Source organism: Urtica dioica, chromosome 10 (assembly GCF_054948205.1).
Source record: "Urtica dioica subsp. dioica isolate 48M chromosome 10, U.dioica_male_clone48M_v1_H2, whole genome shotgun sequence".
NCBI lineage: Eukaryota > Viridiplantae > Streptophyta > Magnoliopsida > Rosales > Urticaceae > Urtica > Urtica dioica.
The window spans coordinates 23736646-23759224 of NC_142765.1; the positions used below are offsets into that span (position 1 = coordinate 23736646).

Genomic DNA, 22579 nt, shown 5'->3' on the forward strand with positions numbered 1-22579 from the left:
CGGAGATTACGTTTCGGAAGACTAAGGTGTCATCCTCGAGTCCTTCATCAAGCTAGACGACGCAAGGAGTACGCGATTGGTTTAGGAGCGTTCTGTAGCTGAACCGAAAATCAATGTAAGTATTCGTTTTTCGCTCAAATCGGTTGCTTGATAAATATGCTCTCGTGAATTAAATTAATTAAACATAACTAGATCTTGTTAATTATAACCATAATTTAATTAGCTTATGATCAACGTAATTAATTATTTTTCCGCATTAATATGGTTATATGGTAGAATCATCTCCAACGAGTGGTATCAGAACGATTGTTCGTGTCTGATACGCGCTTGATTCACCAACATTAGTTTCATCGCAATTTGTTGAAAATTAGATTAATTAGTATCATATTTAGTTAAATTAATTAGTAATATATATGAATATATTTTAAAATGAATTAATAACATGTTAAATTTAACGTAATTATATTGAAAATTTATTGCGACCGAACCATAGAGGCTCGGTTTAGTATTTAGTATGTTAATAGGCTCGGTTTAGTATTTAGTATGTCATTTTGCAGGATGTCTACTTGAGGTCAGAACCCATCTGGAGGAGAGCGTGATCCCCCGCAGATGCCGAGGTAGAAGCGGGGATCAACGTCTGGCCGCGTTTTTGCGAGAGCTGGTGTTGGGACCCCTGGAGCGAACATAGTTCGCTACGATCAGACACAGCAGGCGTTTTACCAAGACGTCAGGGAGCAAAATCAATTGATCGAGACGTTCCAAAACCGATTAGGAAACCTGATCAAGAGTACCATTCCAGTCGAACTCCCAGACTGGAATCATGTGCCTGCGCAGAGTGTGGTGGCTCTTATGAACTCGATTCATAACGAGTACCGCTTCGTTTACGCTCATCCCGACACTGGCGAGCTTGTGCCAGCAGATCCCATTCGGAACGAGATTGATATGGCTATCATTCGTGACGCGAAGAGGATGCCCCGTGGCTAGAAGTCGAGGTTGTCGCAGCTCTTCTTCAAGACGTTTTGTGGGAGTAAGGATCTCGCTAAAAACGAAACTCCCGAAGGCTATAACCAGGAAGCCTGGTTGAAGGCGATAGAGACGTTCGCCTCGCCGGAGCATAAGGTATGAGTTGAACTTCTGATGGTTATTTAAATTTCTTAATATTGAACTTAACGAAGTTAAGTCTGTGCGCAACCAGGAAAAATCGAAGAAGAAGAAGACGAAGGCGAGACAAGGGTCACTTAGTTTTTTTGGTCATCGCTCGAGGAACGTAAGTCGCTTAATATTAATATGCAATATATAAGTGATTCATATTTTAATGTTGAAAAATTACAGCGAAGTGAAGATGGGAGTATGGGCTCGGCTTTAGCGATATGGTCAGAAAAACACCATGACGCTAAGGGATCGTGGACGACGGACTTCGCGAAGTCGCAATGTGTAAGTTATTTATTTTATTTATTATATTTAACTACTTAAATTATTCTTATCTGATAAGTTTTTTTGGTTTTTTTTTTTGAAGAATCAAATCACCGCCCAGACGATAGATATTTTGTGGCAAGCGGAGGAGCAAAACACCGTGATCTCTCAAGAAGATGCAGAGATGTACGCGATGCGCGACGTTTTGGGAGTACGCAGAGATTGAGAAGTCGATTTAGGGCCTTCGATCCCAAGGTCATCGCTGGGTGTTGCTCAAGCGCTAGATAGAGACTCGTCAAGTTCGTCATCTCAGACCGATCCATTGGTTGGCGAGATGCGAGCTCAAATGGATGCCCAACAAGTCGACTTGCAGGAGATGCGACAACAGATCGCCTTCCTCAGCCGGTTGCACAACCAGCCTCCCACGACTCCCCAAGCTCCGCCTGCACCGCAATGAGGTGGCACTGATCAGCAGACGCCAGGTTCCACGCCGGGTTCTACGCCTGGTTCTATGGATTTCTTGCGAGACCGTCCTTATGGAAGCGGCGGAACGAGCAGCAGCGCATCAGGCAGCGGTTGACGAGGACGCGGAAGCGGTTCCCGAAGTTCTGGCAACTTATTCGGTAGATGGAATTCTACTATCGATAAGTTGTATAGGAAAAAAAAATTAGGAATTAATTTTTCGTTTTTTTAGAATGAATTTGTATTTTTAATCAACAATTCTATTTTCATAATATTATTTATAATTTAGAATTTTGTATAATTAATTTTTATTTAATTTTAAATTAATTTTGATTTAATTTTCTAATTTCTGATTTTATATTTTTTTTAATTAAAAAAACATATTCGGTGCGACATTGTCGCACCGAATATAATGGCGGGAATGTTATTAGGTGCGACAATGTCGCACCCAATAGAAATTTACCCGCCGATTTCAATAAATTTGGCAGGAAAATAGCTTGGGCATTTGGTGCGACATGTCGCACCTGAAAGTGTCACACCTAAAGGTATGATTATTAGGTGCGACATGTCGCACCTAATGCCTTTAGCGACGGTCTTTTAGGTGCGACTTTGTCGCACCTAATGTCGCACCTAATAAACTTTTAGGTGCGACATTTGACGTATTTGATGCGACATTCGTCGCACCGGATGACGATTTTTCTCCTAGTGTACTAACCTGAAATTATTTCAAAGTCGTAGATATTGAATACCAATATGTCACCCCCAATGTTAAAATAGAGCTCTTCGTTGTTCCCGGACTCCACCTGACTAAGCACTAGTAAATGTGCTTGTTTCTTTGGGTACACTTCTCCTTTAAGATGTTGCAGATAAGCGAATGGCCCCTGATTGAATAACTCCATTTGTTGTTCAATATCGAGGAGTGACATCAGGTTGTTAATGACTGATAAGCGCGTTATAAACGTGTTTGTTTGTACTCTCGGAAGTGAAAAGAAGTTAGTTCGAGAGCATTTTCATGTGTTTTGGGATGTTTTTCATAATTTTCAGAGTTTGGAGGATCAAAAATGACAAATAGAGCATTTGAGGACGACGTGAAAATCACAAGGAGTTCAGAACATCTTTCGGATCTCGATTCCGACACCCGGAGCTCAAGATAAGTGGTTCAAGGTGAATCGGACCTTCGAGGCAACGCACAAACTTACAGAATCTTGTGCGTTTGCCCTGTGCGGCGCACAACCATTTGAAGACCTGTGCGTTCACCCTGTGCGTTGGGTGTGCGGCACACAGGGTGCCTAGAAAGGCGCACAGGCCCTGATTCCAACTTATTTGTCACGCGTTTTAAGTGTAATCCAAGCCGTTGGATGCGATCCGACGGCCCATATGAGCTCCGAAAAACTTAGGAAACCTACAAAAAACACTTTAGTTTATTTAGAAACATATCTTTGTTTTTGTTTTTAGCTTTTGTTTTCATTCGGCCGCAAAATCCCGGGAGAGAAGAAGCGTTCAGAGAGGATCATCGTCGCCACAATCTCGTTTTCACCATTCACAGTTTTCATCTCTATTCTCTGAATCTTTGGAACTCCCGTTTTTATTAATATAATTCAGTTTTTAGTCATATTCATCGCCGTTTATATTTTCCGTTCAATCATGCACTAAATTCATTAAGGGCTATGGTGTAGCAAGTTAGGAATATGGTTATGGATTCAATCATGTTAAATTAATATTCATATGCTCTATCATGTTTGTTTATTTTAATTCCGTGTGTAATGCTTGAATTCGATTAGCTACCGTGTTCATGATATTAGGATTGCTTGATGCTCGGAAGAGATTAGGTTAGTCGTGCACAAGAATTAATTTACCGGGATACATCCCTAGGCTAGACATAGCTAGGCTGTTTCGGAGTCGTGTGAACGTTCTTGTTTGTAATGCTAACCGTTGTTTTTAGGGGTTGAGATCGAGAGAAGATATCCCGGCATAGGTTTAGATTCTTAGATGTTCGAGAGAAATCTGAGATTACCATTATCGTGAGCGTGATTAGCAAACATAAGAGTGCGTGTGTGTGTTTTGTGCTTAATTCCCGAATCCAAACCATAGGAATAACTTGTGAAGCCATAGTTCTTGCTTTCTCATTATCGTAATCTTTCGTATTTTAATTGTTTTTAATTTTCGTTCGTTTTGATAACCACCATAATCATCAAATCATCGGGTTCAATTCGTGCTAGTAATCTTGTCAATTTAATTAAACATTTTCCTTGTGGGATCGACTCGTACTTACGAACTCTACTACTCGAGCGACTACGTGCACTTGCGTACAGAAAAATCGCAACAATGACATTGAAGACTACTATTCGTTGTTTCAAGTCCCAATTCTCTCGTTTAACAATCAGTTCTCCAATCTACAATGCAGGAAATTATTGTCAGTAAACTATTTAGTTGCATATTAACCGCAGATGTTCAAATTTATTAGACCTCTTGGCACTACTATCAGATTGTGTTTATTAACATATTAACAACCTTTTTACATATATTTATTTACATCTGTTTACATACAATTTACAGAAACTCAATATACATTGCAACCCATGTAAACCTGGAATGGATGAACACATGTAATTGAATTATAATCTATTAACAGTATTAAGGCAGTAGTAATAAGACATCTAACATTTTTAAACAATACCACATTGAAACATACCTTTGGTTCTTTTATTTTCCGACGAGATGACTTGATCTCCTTTTCATGTTTGTCATCGGTGTTTACCTTTTTCTTTACTGGAGATTTCTTTGCCATTGATTTATATCTGTTAATAACCATGTTTAAACATCTTAACTTCAAACACATATATCTGTTTGGAGAAATTATAAGTTTCATACATCATACAATATTTTCCGATTAATATCTGAATAAACATTTTTGAAAAAAAAACTATTAGCATCTAAACAATATTTTTGGTTAAGTAGACTGAAAAAAGAACATGCAATCTTTAATTAACAATGTACTCATCTAAGATTACATAAATCCAAACCGAAATAATCACTGTTTTTTGGAATATGATTTACGCCTCGATTTAACTTTATTGACTTCAAATTCTATTAAAAACACTTGTTTCTTTAAATATTTACAGTTATTTTGCATCCCATTTTGTTAGATCAATCATCAACCGTCAGAGAAGTGTAGAACAACTATTTTTGAAAAAAATATTGTAAACCCTCTGGATATTACCTTTCTTCGCCATCGGGATTGTGTGTTATGCTCGTCTCTTATGTTAATGCAGCCGAAAAATCTCAGCCGCTGTAATAACTGTAGAATCGTCGCCGAAATAACCAGAGCCGCGATTGATTTTTTTTTTTGGGTTTCAAATTTGGGGCTTTTGTGTTTGAAATGTTTGTTCGTGTGAAAGTGGGGATAGCGTGTATCGGTGGTTTAAATTAATGATCTTAATGATGCTCCTCGATAACCGCGCATAGTTATTATCCGTATATTTGTTTTAAAATTTTTTATTTTCGGTATGTAAATGGGCGGGAACTTTTGGGGGTCATTTTGGTATTTTTTTAGACTAAATAAATGGGTGTGGCTATTAACCGGAAATTAACCAAATGAGGGTTAAATCCAAAAGGGAAAATAACACATTTATACCCTGTGTTTTAGTGAAATGTCGAGTTTAACCCTCAGTTTTAAAAAATGTCGAGCTCATACCCTCTGTTTAACTAAAATGACGAAATTATACCCTGAAATGAATAACAGCGTCACAAATATCCCTTTCATTGATATTAACTCTTATATAAAAAAAACCGAATTAAATCTAAATCAGTACCCTAATTTCCAAAATCTCAATTTTGAAATAAAAATAGCCTTAAATTGAAATTAAATAATAAAACTCATACCGCCTAAGAAATGACTTCATTCCGTGTTCGAATTGTAACTCTAAATCTTGGATTCTCTGTTTGAATATGCGATTTTGATGACTATCAACTATCGATGTTTACCCCTTTGCCTCTTTCTGTGTTCTTCACGATTAAGAGACTGTTGTTTATTTTTTAGTTTTTAAATAAATTACATATATGGCGCGAATGAATAAAGATAATTGGTGTTTATATTATAAATATTATAGTCAACGTCAATGAAAAGTCAATAAAAATAATATTTGTGACACTATTGTCTATTTCAGGGTATAATTTCGTCATTTTAGTTAAATAGAGGGTATAATTTCGTCATTTTAGTTAAACAGAGGGTATGAACTCGACATTTTTGAAAACCGAGGGTTAAACTCGACATTTCACTAAAACACAGGGTATAAATGTGTTATTTTCCCAATCCAAAATTCATTTTGCTATGTGACTATATAGCTATATAACCCTTTTTTTTTTAACAAGGTAAAAACAAATGACACGTAAACAGCACAAATGATCGAGGCTCTGATAGTTAATGAACAAACCCCGATAGTTATGACATCTTCCAGAGAGCATAGAAAAGTTTAAAATAAAAATGTTGGTGTTGCATGAGAGAGCAACCAAGTTAAATAGTTTGTATCTCCTAGAAGTCCCCAATAAAAATTCGACACATCATTGGCTCTTTTTAGTTCAACTCCTCTGTTTCTTCATACCTCACTCCGTTAGTAACATTTTGGGCGTTTCATCACCCCCACATAAAATTTCCCCGACTTGAAAAAAATTCCTCCTCGTACAGTTCTTCTAGAATGCTGCTCATTCCTCCTAGCGCGGACGCTTCCTATCACTGATCTCGTTGTCGACGCCGTGGATCAGATTCATATCCTTCAAGTCCTTCGCACGCGGCCACACTTTGTTGGCTCGAAAGGGTGGTCTCTCAGCCAGAACCTGAAGGAGGCCTCGACGGCGCGGCCATGGAGGTGACTGTAGTCAAAGTGCTTGTACCACATCACCACATTTCCCCGCAAAAAATCCTCGTCAAACCCAAGGCGGTGTTCCAACGTATCAAACGCCGTAAAAACAGCGGTCGTTTCAGGGCAAGCCTTGTCTTTTACTTTGAACTCGATTTTGCAATAAACATTTGTACAACGGCCTAAATAGACGGTGCACAATACAAATCCCATTATGCCCTCGCTGCGCCAGTCCTCTGGGAGCGGAACCGTCACCGAAATCGAATCGGTTGTGCGCCAGTCCTCTGGGAGCGGAACCGCCACAGAAATCGACTCGGTTGTGCGCCAGTCCCTTTCGCACTGGAAGTCGAAAAAATATGGATTGTTACTCCCCGGGAGAACAGCCGTCACCGCAGGGGACGTTTTGACCTAGATGTAAGATTTTAGCACAATACTTATTTTTCTATGCTTTTAATTGTAGAATCTTTGGATTGTTAAAAAAATATATATATGAATAAAAAGGAGGGGATTACCTCCCATTTAGCTGTTGCGTAGTAATGAGAGGCCATGTGCAAGACTTTGAGTTGGAACGCGGTTATAATGTTGTCTCGTGACCGCTGATTCAAACGCAAACACTGGTCAAACCGCGTAGTATCGAAAGTGCTGCACGTAACTTTGCGAGAACGATGCCAGAATCTATTTCTTGTCCTTTCATAAAGTCCTTGTCCGCACGACACTTGCACCACTTCCTCTAGGGATTTGCATCCCGAAGCACCGAGGCATTCGAGAGTGTACGGAAGCTCCGATATGCGTTGGATTTTCACACAACCAAACAGCAAGAGATGTGTCAACTGCAAACCACACAAATCTCCCACAGACTCGAGATTACTGCAGTAGCCCAGGTTTAGCCACTTGAGATTGTTTAGATTCCTGATCGACGAGGGAAGGTATGTAATCCCCGAACAGTAAACAAGCATAAGATTTTCCAGAGTAGTGTTTGTTTTTGTGATCTCTGGAAGCTTCGTCAATGCCCGACATCCGAACAGATTGAGATGGACGAGAGACGCCAGATCAAAGATGCTCTCCGGCAAGCTCTCCAGTCTTGTGCAGTTCCATAAAGAAAGGGTTTTGAGGAGGTGTAGTTGAGATATGCTTCGTGGAAGACTCACAAGCTCATTGCAGAAATCGAGCATCAACTTGGAAATAGTGTTTATGTAACCGATCGACGATGGCAAGTCCGCTATTCGAGTGAAAGATAAATCCAAGGTCACGAGACTCGTGCTTGCTATCCTCGGCAAGGTCGTGAGGTTACGGCTGATGAGTGCGTATTTTACGTACGAATCCGCTCTCATTAGACTTGGATTTAGCGCGTTCTCGAGTGTTTTTGATGGTTTTAGTGTGTTTATAGTGAATTTCAGGTCAACATGGATGAACAGCAGCTGTCGGGTCACATATCGATGGAACGGAAGTAAAAACGATGAATTTGGAGTCAAAATGAAGAAAATGAAGATTTGGAGGCTTGTGCGCAAGACCTCGCGGCGCGACCTCAGAAATCAACATACCTCGCGCCGCGACGTCAAGGTCTCGCGCCGCGACCCCGGATTTTCACGAACACAAAAGTTCCAGGAGCTTCTCGCGGTGTGTCTCGCTGTGGTCTCGCGCCGCGACGATACGAAGAAGGAAGCCTCGCGCCGCGAGGATGGTTGGCGCGCCGCGAGACGACGAATCCTGACGAAAACAAAGTCGAATTTTGACTTAATCCTAGCCGTTGGATCGTTTTTTAAGGCCCAGATCAGTCCAAAATTGTACTTCGACCTAAACCACTATAAAACACAACTCAGCCTCTTTTTTTTAGGTTACGCTTTATTTTATTATTGTTTTGGAGAGCTTTTGCAACGGAGAGAAAGCTTATCAACGGAATTGACAAAATCCGATCAGCCGGAACTCCATTAATAGTTTTTCTTCTTCCCTCTATTTATTTTCTATTCTTAATTCTGTATTGTGCCTTGAATTCCTCTCTCGTTATAATCATGAGCTCTCTTTTCCATTCTATGCTAGTTTTATTGCTTTTAATCACTCTCATTGTTTTAATCATGGTCTTGAACACCGTTAGAGGCTAAGTCTTTAGCGGGGTTGCGATGTAGCCGGATTAAATTGGGTTAGGGGGTTTCGTTAGGGTGAAATAATGCTGTGTTTTGCTCAATTATTCATGCTTGTGTGGATGTGCTCTTAATGCGTTCTTTAGATTGGCCATCTTTAGGATTGTTTTTAGGAGTTTTCGATCACTCGAGAGAGGGCGAAAACTCATGCTCATAATCCTTGCTTCATTTTGTTCTTAGGTTGCTAGACGGCTTAAGCTTAATGTAATCGTTTGAATTCTCGTGTTTATTGCTTGTGGTTGTTTTAATAGGATTAGAGGCCGAGAGGATATATAATCCGTCAATTGCGTAGGTTGCTAGATCACTCGAGAGAGGCTAGTAATATGTTAGGGAGAATGAGATTAGCGTGAGTAGAGTAAGTCTAGTTGTTGGAACCCGAAACCCCCGAGCCTTAGTTTTCCGGTGAAGTCGTGACCCCCATTTTCTCTTATTTGAAGTTTCGTGTTAAATTTCCGTTGTTTTTAGTTATTTTTATTATAGTTTATTCTTGCACTTTCCACCTCAATACAGTGAAATCAATTTGCTTTAGGTTGTTTAGCGTCGCTAGAGTAACTAGTCTCTGTGGGATCGATATCCGTTACTTACGTAACACTATTACTTTTGCGATACGTCCGCTTGCGTGCTAGTTATAAAAATATCGCAACAAGTTTTTGGCGCCGTTGCCGGGGACTTTTTACAATAGCGTCGAAAAACAATCTTATTTGCCATTTGATTTCGTTACGAGTTTCCTAACTTTGCGTGTCATTTTCTCTGTTTTGAAGGTGCATGCGGAGTGAGGGAACATCAAACCTCGTTCCGCTAAATCTTGAAATCGAAAAGTTTTGCAAGACGAACAGAAAGCAAGCAAAGGAACGAGCAATGGGAGATAGAGCGAACGAGGAGCCAAAGACCCTATTCCAATATGGGTTACCACCAGCCGACGCAGCGCAATCGGCAATCGCTCTCCCGGCTCTTGCGGGTAACCAGAATTTCGAGATCAAGACCGGCATCATTCACATGGTCCAAGCGAATCAATTCGCTGGATCACCTGCCGAAGACCCGCAAGACCATCTGACGAACTTCGTCGAGATCGCAAACACGTTCAAGCTCCACAACGTGTCCGACGAAGCCATCCGCCTCCGCCTCTTCCCGTTTTCACTACGGGATCGAGCCAAGACGTGGCTCAACTCCCTCCCGCCGGGTTCCATCACATCGTGGGCCGACTTGCGCATCAAATTCATCTCAAAGTTCTTTCCGTTCGAGAAGATGCACAAGAGACGCAACGAGATCCATTCGTTCGCCCAATACGACGGGGAGTCACTGTTTGAAGCATGGGGCCGCTTCAAGGAGCTAGAGAGGAGGTGTCCCAACCATGGCATTCAAGGGTGGATGATGGTGCAGATTTTCTATGGCGGCCTCTCACCATCGTCGCGCACCCTAGTCAACACGGCCGCTGGAGGGTCGTTCTTTCAGAAGACAGAGGAGGAAGCTCACAGCATTCTCGAGGAGCTGGCTTACAACAACGATCAATGCCCGTCCGAGCGGCGCATCTTGAAGAATATGCCAGTCACTCCCGAGATGGAACTGATGAAGGCACTGGCAGCACAGGTGGCGGATCTCACAAAGTCAGTCCAGGGACAGAAGGCCTCCGTTCAAGCCGTGCACACCCCTGAAGTCTGTTTCTGGTGCAATGGGCAACACAATAGTGACGAGTGCGCTTATGGGGACAACGGCCAACAAGCCAACTTCATCAACAACAGGCCGCCCCAAAACAACTACAATCAAGGCCCAAGGAACAACTACCAAAATGGGGGATGGAGAGGCCCCCAAAACAACATGCCTATGCAACCCGCGCCTCAAGCTCAGCCTCGTCCACAACAGAATCAGCCCCGACCACCGCCGTACCAGCCTCCTCCATTCCGGGCGTATAAGGGCGAGACCAACTTAGAGGAGCTCATCGCCAACTTGGCCACGTCAACGACCGCCTTCATAAACTCCACCACCGAGTTTATGCACGAAACGAAGACGTCTCTCTCGAACCAATCGGCGCAGATCCGAAATCTTGAGACGCAAATGGGGCAACTGTCGACCGCGGTGAACTCACGACCTCAGGGAACGCTTCCGAGCAACACCGACATCAACCCCAGGTCACAGGTCAATGCCATCACACTCAGAAGCGGACAAGTGATTGACAACTCCGGCAAGAAGAAAGAAAATGTGGAGAAAGACGAGTCTCCCGTGCCGCTGACCCAAGCCACGCCACCGCCGGCGAGCGCCCCAACCCCAACGAGCACGCCAAAGCTGCCGTTTCCTCAGAGGCAGAAAGAAGGGAAACTCGACCACCAATTCAGCAAGTTCCTCGAGGTATTTAAGCAACTTCAGATAAATATCCCGTTTGCTGACGCTCTTGAGCAGATGCCGACATACGCCAAGTTCCTGAAGGACATCCTCTCGAAAAAGAGGAAAATAGAGGACTGCAGCACGATCACCCTCACCGAAGAGTGCTCCGCCATCATTCAGAGGAAGTTGCCGGTGAAGATGAAGGATCCAGGGAGTTTCACCGTCCCGTGTGCCATCGGGAACACCTTCTTCGAGCGAGCGCTATGCGACCTGGGAGCGAGCATCAACTTGATGCCATACTCCATCTTCAAGAAGCTCGGCATCGGAGAGGTGAGACCGACCCGAATCACGCTCCAAATGGCGGACAGGTCCATCGTATACCCGCGGGGAGTGATCGAGGATCTCTTGGTCAAAGTCGACAAGTTCATCTTCCCCGCCGACTTCGTGGTGCTCGACATGGAGGAAGACCGCGACGTCCCAATCATCCTAGGGCGGCCATTCCTCACCACCGGAGGAGCTCTCATCGACGTTCAGAAAGGAGAGCTAAAATTGAGGGTGCAAGACGAAGAGGTGGTATTCAACGTGTTCAACGCCATAAAATACCCGAGGGCGAGTGACGATGTCTTCCAGATCGACATATGTAATTCCATCATCACCGACTTCTCTCACCGATCCGAGGACCCGCTCGAGGTAAGTTTGCTAAACTCTATCGATTTCACTAACGAGTTTGATGAATGTGAAGCTTTAGAGCACGTGGAGTACATGAACGCAGCCATGCCATACCGACGTAACTCGATCGAGAGTTTGGGGGAGAGCCAACCTCGAGTGCCCCCGTCCATTCAACAGTCCCCAAAGCTCGAGTTAAAAGAATTGCCGGCACATCTCCGCTACGCATATTTAGGAGCAGACTCGACCCTTCCGGTGATCATCTCGAATCACCTCACCAAGGGAGAAGAAGAAAGGCTGCTCGTGGCGCTACGCAAGCACAAAGGAGCGATCGGGTGGACACTCTCGGACATCAAAGGGATCAGCCCCTCCTATTGCGTTCACCGCATACTCTTGGAGGACGGGCATCGTCCCTCGGTAGAGCACCAAAGACGCCTCAATCCGGCGATGAAAGAGGTCGTCAGGAAAGAGATCCTGAAGTGGCTCGATGTCGGGGTCATTTACCCGATCTCCGACAGCGCATGGGTAAGTCCGGTGCAATGCGTTCCGAAGAAAGGCGGAATGACGGTGGTGAGAAACGACAACAACGAGCTCATTTCCACTCGGACGGTGACCGGGTACAGAATCTGCATGGACTACCGCAAGCTCAACAACGCCACGCGCAAAGACCACTTCCCACTTCCCTTCATCGATCAGATGCTCGACCGTCTCGCAGGGCACAGGTATTATTGTTTTCTTGATGGTTATTCAGGGTATAACCAGATCACGATCGCACCAGAGGATCAGGAGAAGACCACCTTTACATGCCCTTATGGCACTTTCGCCTTCAAGCGAATGCCGTTTGGGCTATGTAACGCACCAGCCACGTTCCAACGATGCATGATGGCCATCTTCTCCGACATGGTGGAGAAAACAATTGAGGTTTTTATGGACGATTTTTCCGTTTTTGGCCCTACATTTGATCAATGTTTGGAGAATTTGTCTCAGGTGCTTAACAGGTGTGAAGAAACGAATCTAGTACTCAACTGGGAGAAGTGCCATTTCATGGTACAAGAAGGCATCGTGCTAGGTCACAGGGTCTCGAAGGACGGGTTAGAGGTGGATCGGGCGAAAATTTCCACAATCGAGAAGCTACCACCACCAACTTCGGTGAAGGGAGTGAGAAGTTTCCTGGGGCATGCCGGCTTCTATAGGCGCTTCATCAAAGACTTCTCCAAAATAACGAAGCCATTATGCGGACTCCTCGAGAAAGACACCAAGTTCTCCTTCTCCACCGACTGCTTAGAGGCCTTCAACTCCCTCAAGCAGAGACTCAGCACCGCCCCGATCATCACCGCCCCCGACTGGAGTCTCCCGTTCGAGATCATGAGCGACGCCAGCGACCATGCGGTGGGTGCAGTCCTTGGGCAGCGTAAAGACAAGGCTTTCCACGCGATTTACTATGCGAGCCGGACTCTTAACGATGCCCAAGTGAACTACACGACGACGGAGAAGGAGCTTCTGGCGGTGGTGTTCGCATTCGACAAGTTCAGACCCTACATCATTGGCAACAAGGTGATTGTCTACACCGACCACGCGGCCATTAGATACCTCATGGAGAAGAAGGACGCCAAACCCCGCCTAATTCGTTGGGTCCTTCTCCTCCAAGAGTTCGACATCGAGGTCAAAGACAAGAAGGGCACAGAGAACCTCGTAGCTGATCACTTATCGAGATTGGAGACTCTCGAGCACGTTCCAGACAAGACGGCACTCATCAACGATGACTTCCCCGACGAAAAGCTTTTGGCCGTCCATCAAGCCGTCCTCCCATGGTATGCCGACATCGTAAATTACCTCGTAGGCAAGGTGGTGCCTACCGACCTCAAGACGTACCAGAAGCGGAAATTTCTTTCGGAGGTCCGGAGGTATTACTGGGAGGAGCCGATTCTCTATCGGCAGTGTGCAGACCTGATTGTGCGGAGGTGTGTCCCCGAGGATGAGATGGAGTCGGTTCTGCGACATTGCCATGGCCTTGAATGCGGAGGTCACTTCGGTCCGAACCGCACGGCAGCGAAAGTCCTTCAAAGCGGCTTCTATTGGCCAACGCTCTTCAAAGATAGCCGAGACTTCATCATTGCTTGTGACCGGTGCCAACGAACGGGTAATATTTCTAACCGAAATGAGATGCCACTCACTAACATTTTGGAAATAGAACCGTTCGACGTTTGGGGAATAGATTTCATGGGCCCGTTTCCGTCGTCCTACGGAAACAAGTACATTCTCCTGGCGGTGGATTACGTATCCAAGTGGGTCGACGCCAAAGCTACACCGACGAGCGATAGCAAGGTGGTCCTGAAATTCTTGAAGAGCATTTTCACTCGATTCGGCACGCCACGAGCCATTATTAGCGACGGAGGTGCACACTTCTGCAATCGGCAATTCGACGCGCTCCTTGCCAAATACAGCGTAAACCACCGGAGAACGTTGGCGTATCATCCCCAAGCCAATGGTCAAGCGGAGGTCTCAAATCGGGAAATCAAGCAAATCTTGGAGAAGACGGTGGGAGCCTCACTCAAGGATTGGTCGGCCAAGCTCGAAGACGCTCTCTGGGCCTACCGCACGGCCTTCAAGACCCCCATTGGTATGTCTCCGTACCACCTCATCTATGGGAAAGCGTGCCACTTGCCGGTCGAACTCGAGCACAAGGCATTATGGGCAATGAAGAAGCTTAATTTCGACTACAAGGCCTCGGGAGAGCAACGATTGCTCCAACTGAATGCACTCGACGAGCTCCGTCGTGAAGCATACGAAAACGCCAAGATCTACAAGGAGAAGACTAAGGCGTGGCACGACAAGCACATCGTCCGTAAAGAGCTAAACCCAGGTCAACAAGTCCTCCTCTACAACTCGAGACTGAAGCTCTTTCCGGGAAAACTGAAGTCGAGGTGGTCAGGGCCGTTCGAGATCGTCAGCGTATACCCGCACGGGTGGGTAGAGTTAAAGAATCAGAAAGGCGAACAATTCAAAGTCACCGGTCACAGGGTGAAACCATACTTTGGAGGTGTGTTCGAAAGCGAGAAGGCAGTCACATTCATCACAACCATTCCATGACCATACGATATCCCGTCAAGCTATTGACGTAAACTAAAGCGCTTCTCGGGAGGCAACCCGTGTTCTCTTTCGTTGCATTTTGTTTTGATTGATTGTTTTTCGTAGTTAATTGTGTTTAGGTTGTTTTGACGTATTTTATGATCTTAATTCTCAGACTTTGAAAAAAAAAAAAAAAAAAAAAAAAAAAAAAAAAAAAAAAAATCTCGCGCCGCGAGGACACCGCGACAGAGACCGCGAGGAGAACCTGTGAAGAATCGGGTTGCACGAAATTGGGCTCCTCGCGGCGCGAGGATCCGGGTCGCGCCGCGAGAACGGGTCAACCCGCGCAGGTAAGTCTTTTTTAAAACCCCAAATTTCGCCATTTCCAACCCTAAAACTCAATTTTCCCTCTTTTCTCTCTTTTCTCTCTCGTTTTCTCCGAAAATTTCACCACCCTAACATTCTTCTCTTCACAAAATCCACTATAATCGTGTGAAATCTCTTATTTGTGTGAGGAATTTGGTTGAGTTTTAATTGTTCTTCATCATTATCTCAACATGAACAAGGTACACTCTCTTATCTCCGAATTTAGGTGTTTTTATGATGATTTAATTGCTTGTTTGGAGGTTATTAGAGTGTTGTTGTGATGAAAAAAAAAAAACGTGGGTGTGTTCATGTGCGTTCAAATTCATGGGTTTCTTTGAAATTTTGGCACACCCACCAAGTGTTCGATAAAAGGCCCGAGAGAGATGGGGTTTGTAAATTTCGGGTTTTGAAAGAAAACGAGCGATAATGAGAGTTGTGTTGAGTATGGGTCATGAGATTATATGCAAATTGATAAGTTTGGGGGTTTAACTCAATCACGTCACGGCTAAGTGTGCACCGGAATTTTACTCATTACGTGTGTGTTTGGGTGTGTTTCTTTTTAGGCGGTGTACTCCTCCCGGAAAACTTCGAAGCGCACCCGTGAGGTTCCCCCCGCGCTTCCTCGACCGACCGGACTCATTGAAGGCGCTCCCAAGACGTGGGACTTGATTGCCAATGTGGGTTTCATACCCGAAAAGCGACTCGAAGTGGATGGACGATGTGGAAACATGCTCCGGCAAATCCAGAGCCGAAAATGGGAGAAGTTGGCGAATATCGAGACGCGAGCGGCAACGCGGCTCGTTCGAGAATTTTACGCTAACCTCTCGATGACAACCAATAACATCGTGAAGGTCCGAGGAAAGAATGTGGACATATCGCCGGCAGCGATCAAAAAATTCCTCGGAGCGCTCGTACCGGCGGAAGATGACTACTCCCCGATGCTATTGGAGCCAAAGTGGGACGCGTGGAAAAACACACTTGCGCGGCCGGGTGCGAAATACGCTCGCAAGAAGTCCATTCGACTTCAGTGGGAGCCGGAGTCCCTCTCGAACACCGCGCTCAACCGATATGCCAAGGCGTGGCAATACTTTATAAGCGCTACCATCCAACCGAATGCACGGCCGCACCAAGTGAATATGGAGCGCTTGGCCTTGCTCGATTGCATCGCACATAACCGACCAATCAACATCGGCAAGGTCATCCATGACCGCTTGGTGTTTTGTGCGAGCCGAACCACGAGCGTACTCCTTGGTCACGGTGGCCTCATCACCGCCATGTGCATGAAAGCGGGAGCCAAACTCACAGCCACCGAAGACTTACAACCTCTCGGGAAGGCGATCGTGGCCGACTATATCCTCGGTCTCGACCAATGGCATCACGGCGACGCTCACCCGAGCGGGAGTGGGTTCATCAATATTCCCGAGCGCATAGTGGAGTTGGGATCCGATTACGACAGCGATTGTGATCATGATGAGGAACCTCCGCATCAAGACCAAGAGGGGCAAGGCAACGCACAAGGAGATAGAGGCGAGTCGTCTCAGGGTCGCCAAGGGTCATATGAGGAGATGATAACGATGATGACACGCCTCGACACTCATGTATCGGACCTCAGGCGGGACTATCACAACCTCGACCACAATTACGAGGGCCTTCGTCGAGACTACCAAAGTCTTGACCAAAACTACGAAAGTCTCCGATATGAGGTCCAAAGTCTCCGCCACGATGTGCAAGCCGTCGGAGCCGGGCACAATGCAATCGGAGGGTTCCTCAACGAGTTTGGCCAACGGAGCGTCAACTACGCCGGGTTTCAACGCGATGTGTACGACACGTGGACGGCTCGCCAAGCCTATATGCCACCACCCGCCGCGCCAGCCGAGTCCAGCCCCGACATGCCGATGTACCCGGCGTTTCCCCCGGAATTCATGACTCCGTACGCTCAAATTCCGCCGTGGTACCCGTACACTTATCCACAACCACCGCCGGAAAGCGGAGACGAGTAGGGGCGTTCGGCCACCCCCGCGAGGTAAGTTTCTATTCTCCCTATATATATGACGATCGACATTGGGGACCATGTCTGCTTTTAAGTTTGGGGGGGTGTTTTCTTGCTTTGCGGGGGTATCATTTGTACATATTAGGGCTGTCTTAGGTAGAACTTGGTGTGTTTGAGTGCGTACATCAACATTGACATGTGCTTGTTTATGAAATCGTTGTCCTAAGCGTTAGACTAAGAATACCCACGAACTACTATGTGTGAAAGAAAACTTGAGTTTGCAATACCATGTTCGACCCGAATTTTGCATGTCTCGGAACTTAGGAGCCCTTAGGAAAGACCCACCCAATTGTTTGAAAAGGAACCCGACAACGCACTAGAACTCACTCCAATCCTTGATCGAGGCGAAATTGAGTATAATCCGATCTTGTCGAGATGACGTAGGCATTAGGATAAACCATTCGAGCCAAAAAGCCGACCCGGAACATCTTTATCTTTTAGAACCCGCTTACTAAAGGCCAAACACTATTCCATTCTCATGAAAGTCAGAAAAAGCCTAGCCGATGTTCATAATACAAAAACAAAAAAAGAAAAAAAAAAGCCCCATCGATCTTTGCGACTCTTGAGTGTATATTTGAGCTTCAGGTTTGTATATTTGGGTTGGTTAGTCCCTTTTTGTTCGGTGAATTAACTTCTCACCGCATCACCGCGTCAGTGTCCATTTATTTGCTTTACCTTGTGTTAAAAAAAAAAAAAAAAAAAAAAAAAAAAAGGGAAGACTAATCAAATCAGATAAGCTTGAGTGTGCATAATTACAAGTGTTGGGGGTGAAACACGAGAGATAAAGACTTGATAGAGAGTAAAACGTTCTAAAAAGATGAAATCCTATGTCAAGAACGTGGGTAGTGAGTGAGAAAAATATTTGAGGGTTGTGTGCTCATAATTTTTGTGGCGAGGTAAAGAGTCGCGAAGGTTGATGTTTAGTCACAAAAATTTTGTATCCATATCTCACCTTTGACCCTACCCGTGATGATACAAGCCTTAAAGCCCTACAGATCGACTCGAGATGAGGATTATACATTAGTGGAGACCAAAGGTAGGAGTGAGCATATGATTGCGTTGATCGAGCCAAACTGTTATATCCTCGAATTTTGGGTGATTTTGAAAGCAAGAGGGCGGGTAAAGAATTTGGAGCCGAAAGTACACGAGATGGGTAAGCATTGTATAACGGTCGCGGTAAAGCTACTTGTATGATTTCTTTTGTATTTAGTAGTCAGCGTGAATGTTAAAATCGTGAATATCCTAGTCAATGATAGGCGATGGACGATAGTGGAGATGAGTACATGTTGATTACGTATTTCAAACACCAGAAGTCTTAGAAGGGTTGTTAGGTCTATTTCTCTTGTTGGGTGTGTGTTCGTTTTTTGTTTTGCTTGAGGACAAGCAATGTTCAAGTTTGGGGGAGTTTGATGAGTGCGTATTTTACGTACGAATCCGCTCTCATTAGACTTGGATTTAGCGCGTTCTCGAGTGTTTTTGATGGTTTTAGTGTGTTTATAGTGAATTTCAGGTCAACATGGATGAACAGCAGCTGTCGGGTCACATATCGATGGAACGGAAGTAAAAACGATGAATTTGGAGTCAAAATGAAGAAAATGAAGATTTGGAGGCTTGTGCGCAAGACCTCGCGGCGCGACCTCAGAAATCAACATACCTCGCGCCGCGACGTCAAGGTCTCGCGCCGCGACCCCGGATTTTCACGAACACAAAAGTTCCAGGAGCTTCTCGCGGTGTGTCTCGCTGTGGTCTCGCGCCGCGACGATACGAAGAAGGAAGCCTCGCGCCGCGAGGATGGTTGGCGCGCCGCGAGACGACGAATCCTGACGAAAACAAAGTCGAATTTTGACTTAATCCTAGCCGTTGGATCGTTTTTTAAGGCCCAGATCAGTCCAAAATTGTACTTCGACCTAAACCACTATAAAACACAACTCAGCCTCTTTTTTTTAGGTTACGCTTTATTTTATTATTGTTTTGGAGAGCTTTTGCAACGGAGAGAAAGCTTATCAACGGAATTGACAAAATCCGATCAGCCGGAACTCCATTAATAGTTTTTCTTCTTCCCTCTATTTATTTTCTATTCTTAATTCTGTATTGTGCCTTGAATTCCTCTCTCGTTATAATCATGAGCTCTCTTTTCCATTCTATGCTAGTTTTATTGCTTTTAATCACTCTCATTGTTTTAATCATGGTCTTGAACACCGTTAGAGGCTAAGTCTTTAGCGGGGTTGCGATGTAGCCGGATTAAATTGGGTTAGGGGGTTTCGTTAGGGTGAAATAATGCTGTGTTTTGCTCAATTATTCATGCTTGTGTGGATGTGCTCTTAATGCGTTCTTTAGATTGGCCATCTTTAGGATTGTTTTTAGGAGTTTTCGATCACTCGAGAGAGGGCGAAAACTCATGCTCATAATCCTTGCTTCATTTTGTTCTTAGGTTGCTAGACGGCTTAAGCTTAATGTAATCGTTTGAATTCTCGTGTTTATTGCTTGTGGTTGTTTTAATAGGATTAGAGGCCGAGAGGATATATAATCCGTCAATTGCGTAGGTTGCTAGATCACTCGAGAGAGGCTAGTAATATGTTAGGGAGAATGAGATTAGCGTGAGTAGAGTAAGTCTAGTTGTTGGAACCCGAAACCCCCGAGCCTTAGTTTTCCGGTGAAGTCGTGACCCCCATTTTCTCTTATTTGAAGTTTCGTGTTAAATTTCCGTTGTTTTTAGTTATTTTTATTATAGTTTATTCTTGCACTTTCCACCTCAATACAGTGAAATCAATTTGCTTTAGGTTGTTTAGCGTCGCTAGAGTAACTAGTCTCTGTGGGATCGATATCCGTTACTTACGTAACACTATTACTTTTGCGATACGTCCGCTTGCGTGCTAGTTATAAAAATATCGCAACAACGGCAGCCTGGAAGGGAAAGGGTTTTCAGTGCTCTTGCATCAATGCTCTCAGGGAAGCCCTAGTTACTAGCTTTCCAAAAACATCCCAAGGAACTTCAAGTAACCCATAGCAGTCTTTGAGAATTATCACCTCGAGATTTGGCGCGAGAGAGAGATCTGGAAGGTGAAGGAGAAACTTGAAGCCTGTTAGATCAATACTTTTAAGGTTGACTAGTTCCTGTATCAAAAAATATGAATAATGAGCACTTTAGAGAGAGATTTGTATATGAATAAACTCGGCAACATAAATTGAGCTTGAGTTCTACAAGATAACGTGCACTGAAGCCTATTGGTAATGATTTTAGAGGGTATTTGTCCCACTTAAGATATCTAAGTGACTCGGGAAAACATTTGAGTGCCTCTACTCTCAATTTAGAAACATGTTTGTCGTAATAAAAATAATAGGGAGAACCAGATATAGAAAGAAGCCTCAACTTCTTTATTCTCTGAAACACTCTTGATTTCACGTGTAGATGTTCCTCGAGGCTTAAGGCGTCTAGAAATATCCCTTCAATTAGACACTCCCCTAAAACAATCACACAGGTTATATGATTTTCTTTCCATCATCGAAACAAAAAAAAAAAACAAAAAAAGCAGTAGTACTTACAGTGTTGATTTCGAACACATGATATGCATCTTTAGAATTCCAAAGCCTACTACGGTTACCAGGTTCTTTAGATTCTCGGCATACAATTTCCCAACCCATTTGTTGCATTAGATCGTGCATGTCAAGACTGTTGGTCTCACCATCCAAGGTTATCAGAGACTTATCGATGAGAGCGTCTATTCCTATATTCGCAAAGTAGCCAAACTCATTTCTTCCTGTAGTCCTGTGGAAGTCGCACTTATTTAATATGCTTTCCACAAACTCTCTTTTCATTCCCTTGAAGAAGCACGCGATGTCGAGAAATATCTTCTTCTCGGTTTCGCAAAGCGCGTCGTAGCTTATTTTGAGTTTAAAGAAATCGAGTATATGAATTACTCGGTTTTTTCTTCTTATTCACTGATGAATTTACAGAGTAGTTATATACATCAATGAATCCAATCGGTTACAACTTACTCCCAAATATCAGGCTAATAACAACTAACAGATAAGATAAAATATCTCTTCCTACTTATTTGCGATATTTAGAATAATTAAAATAATAACAGAAATACGTAGATAATAATTTCCACACTCCCCCTCAAGTTGGGTTGTACATGCTGTACATGCCTAACTTGCAGCTCAGTTCTTCAAAGTTCACTCGCGGAAGCGCCTTTGTGAGTATGTCTGCTGTTTGAAGTCGAGTTGGAGTGTAGATCAGCTGTACTATCGCACTCTCAATCTTCTCTGCAATGAAATGTCGATCTATTTCAATGTGTTTCGTCCTGTCGTGATGTACCGGATTCTTAGAGATGCTAATTGCCGCTTGATTGTCGCAGTACAATCGAATCGGCTTCACAGATTCGAGGTTTAGATCAGCCAAGACTCTTTGAATCCACATTCCTTCACAGATGCCTAATGCTACTGATCTGAATTCTGCTTCGGCGCTGCTCCGAGAGACTACTGATTGCTTTTTGCTTCTCCACGTCACTAGATTGCCCCAAACATATGAGCAATATCCAGAGGTTGATCTTCTATCTGAGACGTCTCCTCCCCAATCAGCGTCCGTGTACATTTCGATGTCTCGGTTATCACTTTTCCTGAACAATAGACCATTTCCAGGATTCATCTTCAAATATCTCAGCACTCTCATTACTGCCTCCATGTGTTCTTCAGTCGGATTATTCATGTGTTGACTGATCACACTTACTGAATAGGCGATATCTGGTCGGGTATGGGCGAGATAGATAAGTCGCCCCACTAGTCTTTGGTATCTCCCCCTGTCAACCGGTGCACTCTCGATTGCAGATCCGATCTTGTTGTACGCGTCCATTGGAGTATCTGCCGGCTTGCATCCTGACATCCCTGTCTCTTCTAATAAATCAATTACATACTTTCTTTGAGATATCATAATGCCCTTCCTGGATCTTGCCACTTCCATGCCTAAGAAGTACGTGAGAGACCCAAGATCTTTGGTCTCAAATTCTGTAGCAAGATGTCTCTTCAACTCGGCTAGTTCATCGGTATCACTCCCGGTTAGAATTATATCGTCCACATACACGATTAATATGGCGATCTTTCCTTCAGCCCCGAATTTTACAAACAGTGTATGATCTGATTGACACTGTTTGTATCCAAGTTGTATAATGAACTTGGTGAATCTCCCAAACCATGCGCGAGGAGATTGCTTTAACCCGTACAACGCCTTTTGTAGTTTGCAG

General features: G+C 44.2%; 2 protein-coding genes across 2 annotated transcripts; one reads left to right on the forward strand and one right to left on the reverse strand.

The window, feature by feature from the left end:
• Positions 1–6301: 6301 nt before the first annotated feature.
• On the reverse strand, positions 6302–8019 carry LOC149384242 (uncharacterized). The gene is made up of 2 exons (XM_089628335.1): positions 7244–8019; positions 6302–7139 (listed from the first exon to the last, which is right to left on the reverse strand). The coding sequence occupies exons 1-2, from the start codon at positions 7901–7903 to the stop codon at positions 6648–6650; spliced, it is 1152 nt and encodes a 383-aa protein (XP_089484461.1). The 5' UTR covers positions 7904–8019; the 3' UTR covers positions 6302–6647.
• Positions 8020–9634: 1615 nt separating this feature from the next.
• On the forward strand, positions 9635–17289 carry LOC149384243 (uncharacterized). The gene is made up of 4 exons (XM_089628006.1): positions 9635–12841; positions 12941–13836; positions 13972–14914; positions 15853–17289. Exons 1-4 carry the CDS (start codon positions 9635–9637, stop codon positions 17287–17289), a joined length of 6483 nt encoding a protein of 2160 aa, XP_089484132.1.
• Positions 17290–22579: the final 5290 nt, after the last annotated feature.